The sequence below is a fragment of the Lactuca sativa genome, chromosome 3 (genome assembly GCF_002870075.4).
Source record: "Lactuca sativa cultivar Salinas chromosome 3, Lsat_Salinas_v11, whole genome shotgun sequence".
NCBI lineage: Eukaryota > Viridiplantae > Streptophyta > Magnoliopsida > Asterales > Asteraceae > Lactuca > Lactuca sativa.
The window spans coordinates 312,573,174-312,579,736 of record NC_056625.2 but is presented as its reverse complement, the minus strand read 5'-3'; the positions used below and the strand labels follow the sequence as shown (position 1 = coordinate 312,579,736).

General features: G+C 35.0%; 1 protein-coding gene across 1 annotated transcript; it reads right to left on the bottom strand.

Annotated features, from left to right (window-relative positions):
* Nucleotides 1-373: 373 nt before the first annotated feature.
* LOC111920236 (uncharacterized) lies at nt 374-2,489 on the bottom strand. The gene is made up of 5 exons (XM_023915822.3): nt 2,317-2,489; nt 1,492-1,709; nt 1,133-1,363; nt 879-1,033; nt 374-722 (listed from the first exon to the last, which is right to left on the bottom strand). The coding sequence occupies exons 1-5, from the start codon at nt 2,413-2,415 to the stop codon at nt 550-552; spliced, it is 876 nt and encodes a 291-aa protein (XP_023771590.1). The 5' UTR covers nt 2,416-2,489; the 3' UTR covers nt 374-549.
* Between the last annotated feature and the right edge of the window lie 4,074 nt (nt 2,490-6,563).

Sequence of the window (6,563 nt, the reverse complement as noted above, 5' to 3'; positions counted from 1 at the left end):
ACGATGGGTTACATTTTTCTTAAAAACAATCAGCGCATGTTTAGTGTTTGCCAATACAAACTAGGACAAGAAACCTATTCATGAAATGATTTTTTTTTTTTTTCTTTTTGTAAACATATTTAAATGTAATGTGATCTTTTGTGTATATGTTTCCTTCATGAAATGATCTTCTTGGAACATATTTGACTCGATGTGTGGTGTCTTAATTAAAAGTATAATGTTGTAATAAGGAAGGAACGTTTAATGTTAAAACCAAAAAAAAAAAAAAAAATCGATAAAAGAAATTAAGACAGAAAGTGTTCTATAAACGACAACGGCATGACATTAGAACATAATAACTAGTGACACGTTTGGTAGAAGCCATATCACAAAATGATCTGAAAAGAGCACTAATAAGTCTTATAATATGTCATACAAGGAAAAATGGAAGAAATAGCATACCTATATATATCATGACATCCATTGAATTTATAAACGAAACCTTCCTATTTTTTTTTTCCCTTAAAAAAGTAACCCTAATTCGTTAACAATATTGGTGTATAATAAAATTCAATCGATATTGTGAAATCCAGGGAGAAGAGAAGTAATGAAGCCAAAAACAATCAATTGTATCTCCTTCACAATTCCCCACCATCGATTATTGTTTCCATTATCAACTTCACCTTCTTCATTCACATCACCTTCACGGTTTTGGTTTTCATTTTCGCCTCCAACTTGTCCATCTAACAACAGAGTTTGTATTCCAAAATTAAAAAACAGTTAAAATGTAAGAAATAGCACTTCCATTTTTTCCTATTACAAAAATAGGATAAAAAGTGTTGCAGATCATTATTTTAGTAATACTATAAACTATAAAGGGCTAATAAATGCATGAATACCTGGCAAAGGAGGATTTTCATGTTCTTGCCTTGCAGCTGGAGGGATGAGATCTGCTGCCCTAACGCCCGGTCTACCTTGTTGTGGAGGTGCACCCGCCCTTTGCATTCCTTGTGAGAGCCACCGTATTAATGGTGCGAGAGCGCCCGTCTGATACCTGCCACACACACACATTTTTGTTTAATAAGTCTGAGATAATAATAAAAATAATAATAATAATATTTAAAGGAGAAATAGAAATATTAAGATAACTTACAGATAGATGAGTGAGGCAAAGAATATGAGCAGGACAAGCCTTTTCCTTGAGCCATCTTGATTGAAGAGGAAAATAACAGCTGCCAGCTTTAAAATCAGCATCAAATCAAGATGAATTGCAATTTGAAACCTCCGAACCACAACTTGTCTTTGTTGTCCTGCCCCCTGCTGTTGCTGCCCGACCTGCCCGACCTCCTCACCCCCTGTTCCACCTTCAGTAGGACTTTGTCCACTGATACAAATCAACACTTTTTTTTTTAATAACTTTATACTCAATTGAAAGTACACAGCTATTTCTTTTCTTGCATTTAACAAAAAGATGAAAGGATTTTAAAAAATCCGAATGATATGAATACTTACGTAGGGATATTGTAAGTAAAAGGGATGAGAGTATTAGTTGGAATTCCAGCAACGGGTCCCATGAATGAATTTGGAAAAGTGGGAACAGCGTAGATTCCTGCTCCATGATCCATCTGATCCTGACCCTGTTGTGGAGGAACAAGCATTGGGTACATGATTGGAAACATTGGGTGTTCCCCATTTGGTGCTGTGAACCCATAGAATGGATATGGAGGTAACTGCAAAGTTAAAATAGATTATTAACTACCAAAATTTTCTCAGAACTATAAATATCAGACTTTCAAGAAGGCCATTACAATTTGCAATCAATAAGATACTGATAGAACATCAAATTATACACTTCCATGTTGCACATATATATACGTCAGATATAAGAAATACTCCCTGTGTTTAGCTCCAGAAGTTTATACAAAAATCAAATACTTCGAAACAATTTGGGAACTATAATGAAGTTTGTTACAAGTGCTACGAATAAGAAACTGTTGGTGTCAAATTTATAAAAACATTCTACATCAAATCTACGCCTGCTAAGTCAGAGTTATATCGTTCTGAACGCAAGGAGAATTGCATATGGTTCTTGGCAAAATTTGAAATCAATTTGGTCTTTAGGGTTTTGAACGAATTACCAAAAGTGATATTTTACATTTTATCTCAAACTAGTTTAACAATTCAGCTACAAATCAACGTCGTCATCTCGCCACAAACACACAAAAATTAAAACCAATCAAACGATCGGGAAAATGTAACAAAAAAACCCCTAAAATTGATCTTGATTGAAGCTCGCAATGTCAAATCACATATTTGAAATCAATAGAGGTTCCAAACCTGCTTAGGATCGGATTGAGAAGAATTAGAAGACGGATTGAGATGTTTCTCGGATCCTGATGCTGTTGTTATTGTCGGAGTTTCGGTTTCTTCGGCCATTTTTGTTTAGAACTTTGTTAGGAACGCAAGTGTCACGGCGAGCTGCTCCGTACGAAGGTGGGGAGATCGGTAAAAGTCATCGATTCTTCTATTTGCGTGGTGAAACCAATAACATCATGCCATGTGTGCAATATGTATTATTAGATTATTAATTAAAGGGAAATTCATTAAATTAACCATTGTAAACAAAATATTTTAAACAAAAATATATAACCATTTTTTACCTTATAAAAAATGATCACTTATTTTCGAATACCCCATTCTCGAGTACTAATGAATATTTCGGAGTTGGTGGTGGTTAACCATAGTCTTGTTCGGAATCTAACATTCTCATACATTTTGGATTGTAAAAGTGCATTCTGTAGCGTATTCCAGAACATACAGACATTTTGGACTAAAGTTCCTGACATTTTATATTATGGCATTTGTATTGTCGTTGTTGGGTAAATCTGTAAAGCTTTTGGATACTAAAAAATGAGTTCCTGACATTTTATATTATGGCATTTGTATTGTTTCGGATTATATATGTTTGATGTAGATATAAGAAGTAGATTCAATATTTTTTGGGTTATTACGTTGGTTGCTTCCAAGTTTAGGTTACACACCAATCAAACATGTCTATATTTTTCATGTCATTGATCAAACATAGTTATACATATTCTTGATAATACTTATGTCAAATATTTTCTTAGTTTGTTAGTAGTATGCATCCTCACACAATACAATTGTTTGTTGTTAATCATGCTATGAAAAATGGTATTAATCGGTTTCTAGGGAAAATCGTTATGATGACAATGGGTCTTCCGATGCTAAATATAACCAAATTTGTAATTTATTACCTATGACATTAAATCATATTCCTTCTTACACTGGGCATGTAGAAAAGTTGACTTTAGTTATAAAGGTAAGGTTGTCGATGATGTTGCTCCAATATTTGATGTTGATGAATTTGTAAATGATAAGGTAAAACTAATATTGTTGATGATGATGGTAACATAATTTCACATTGATACCTGGTTGAACAGTTACAGAGCTTCACTAAATTTGCTAAAGATGAGACTAAATCTAAAGATGATGAAATTGAGAACCGACAAGCCTGAAAACCCTGACATGGAAAGTACCCTTATTTATCATATTTTGAAGAAACAAAAACTACTCATTAGGGATGTCTAAACCCTTACCATTGCCTAAATTATCATAATAAAAACGTAAAGGTTTGTAGCCCATAACTATTTTTCATATGTGAAGCTATTTCAACTGTTAAAAAACAAAGAAGACCTTAAGCTTAACTTGATATTCAAATTTTCTACTGAGAGCTTTCAAATAAGAGTGAGGAAATCTACAAAAGACATGTTTGAAGTTGTTTGTTTTGTAAAGAAATGTAGTCGTTGCCAAAGGATCTGTCACACAAGTAAAATTGTGACACTCTATATCCAACATATTCAACTAACAACGAATCATCAAGTAAGACCAAGACAAGTGTCAAAAGTAAAGTTAGACATAATGACAAATTTAGTCAAAAATAGTCTAAGAGTATGATATTATTGATATAAAACCCATAGTCATGTTTCTACTAAGTTTGTAACTTCTAAAATTAAATTAAACACATTCACCGGTCAAACATACTTGTTTATATTACAACAAACAAACAAAGAGAATCTTCTGTTGACCTTTCTCTCCCAATCCAAATATACTTCTGGATCGGCCACACCAATGAATTCATGCAATTTGTTGACCTTGCAATCTTTAGTAACCCTAAATTGCCCACGCCTAGCTTGCCTCCTATCTCCTTCTTGCAAGCCACGCAAAGCTTCACGCAAGACATTAACGAAGTTTGGATCATCAAAGTTCATGGCTCCTGATGCGATTTCAACAGCACCAACAACACAATCTGGAAATCGAATAAAATTAAACAACTTATCAAGAAAATCGAAAATATGTGCTCTGATACCACTTATGATACGAATATGGAGGGGGTTTGCTTTCAAGTATTATGAATGCAACGGAAATAATAACTTAATCAACAAGAAAACAAGAAAATATAGATTTGATAAACAATCCAGACCTATAGATTGAGTATTGATGAAGACAAATAGAAACCTATTGATTTGAATTCGATTCAATCTAGAAAACGCGTCCTAGAATTGACAAATAGCGAGTAAGGAACTCAAAAGAGCACCAAAGCTCTATTATTCAAAATTCAGTCATGCATTCATAAAGTTTGACAATGGGGCTATTTATAGTCTGAAAATGATTACAAAAAAGAAACTGCCTATTAGAGGCTTACTAGAAACTAAAATAAATAGAAGTAAATATTGCTTCCAAAAATAAAGAGAATCTTCCATCCTTAATCCATGCAAGTTACCATGCAAACCCCACGCGCCATTGATTCTAATAAGTAGACTATGTATCCCATAGTAAGCATCAATCGTTCGGATCCAATAATTAGAGATGGTGATGGCTTGCGATCGTTTGCAACCAGTCATATCCAATCGCAACCAACATACTCCTCAATTAGAACTCATTTCAGAATTTGAATTTGGATATGTGCCTTCCATTATCTTCCGATCTTTGCAACCAATCGGAATTGAAACTTTCGCTCCCAGTCGCATTTGACGTTTGGAACTGTAACGCCCGTGTTTCTGGGCTTGCAATTTTTAGCAATGTAATAGTCTAGGTTAACCTTTGTAACACCAATTTGAAATAATAAAATGTATTATTTGTGAATTATGTGATTTATGTGTGTTTTCTTAATTATTATAATTTAATGAATTAAGAATAAAATAAGCGTCAAAATTTAAGTGTAAAATAAACTTGATATCTTTGCATAAAGTTGTAGTGGTCGAAACGAGGTTTCCGAATATATATATAACGCCCAAATCTGACTTCGTATGAGGAAGTTATGATTTTCTGAAGTTTCGACTTGGCAGTATGCAGCCCGAATACTCGATTTGAGATCGAGCGGTTTTTAGTCGAAACAATCTAAACGAGAATCGAAGATCTCGTTGTTAGTAGTAAAACGATGAAAAGATAGGCGAGAACGGACGTCGGACGAAGAAGTTATGAATTTCTAACGAAGTTTTTCTGTCCCGGCCTTCTAAAAATAAATAATAAAAAATAAAGTCAAAATTAGCCAACGGAGTCTAACCGAAAGTTGTAGAGTATGGTCTCACCTACGCGTGGATATAAAGAACGTCGAAAACGGAGCTCATATGCGAAAGTTACGCAATTTAGAAGTTTGACGAGTCAAATTACGTCGAGCGTAATTTGAGTACGCCCAGCGTACTCAGACGGGTGCAACTTCTCTGACCAATACTCGAGTGCCACCGGTCGATGCACGCAGTGACGTCAAAGTACGCCCAACGTAACCCGAGTACGCCCAGCGTACTGAGTACGCCCACCGTAATTTGAAATTACGCCCAACGTAATCCCAGACCCAGCAGCCTATAAATAGAACTCGAGATCAGCCATTTTCCATGCGATTTTTCTTGCTTTCTCTCTATTTTTGCCTCGATTTGCGTGCCAATCATATCCCGAAGCCCCAGTATTATTCCCGAGCCCCTAAGCAAGTTCTGAAGTCCCGAGGATCCCGAGAAGTGAGATTTCCGAGCCGAAACCCTGCCCGCGAGGAGCCCGGTTTTTGTGACGATTTTCCAGATCTACAGAGAAACACTACTTCTGCAAGCCGTAGTGCTGCCCGATCATCTTCTGATCAAGTGAGTGTGTAGTCATTTTCATTCCAATGCAATATTATGAAGTATTCTATATAAAATACGTGCTATGCGTATATATTTTGTTGTTATATGTGTGAATGTATATTCGCTCTCTTCTATCTCATAGATATGATATATTCTCTATGAAATACGTGTTATGTGTGTATGCCTCATCTGTTATGTGGAATATGTATTGATTAAAGCATGCTATACAGGTTTTTTAAACAATGTATAAAAATGTATATTTTTATCTACTAATATGTTGGGTAGAACATGGGTAGATAATTGGTGTGAAATAAACAGATGAGAGGCCTTGGTGTTATTGGTGTTATTCTAGTCATTCAGCAGAGTATGGATGACGACCACGGACTATTCAAGACTGTCCTGTGGAACACTAGCATGCTCATTACCTGTAGGTGTTGTGAACGACGTGTT

What these genes read in the sequence shown, in the direction of transcription:
- LOC111920236 (XM_023915822.3), bottom strand. Translation starts at nt 2,415, where the DNA reads ATGGCCGAAGAAACCGAAACTCCGACAATAACAACAGCATCAGGATCC. An exon ending in TTTACTTACAATATCCCTAC is followed by an intron (nt 1,364 to 1,491) that starts GTAAGTATTCAT and finishes GATTTGTATCAG; the next exon opens with TGGACAAAGTCCTACTGAAG. An exon ending in TGAAAATCCTCCTTTGCCAG is followed by an intron (nt 723 to 878) that starts GTATTCATGCAT and finishes CTCTGTTGTTAG; the next exon opens with ATGGACAAGTTGGAGGCGAA.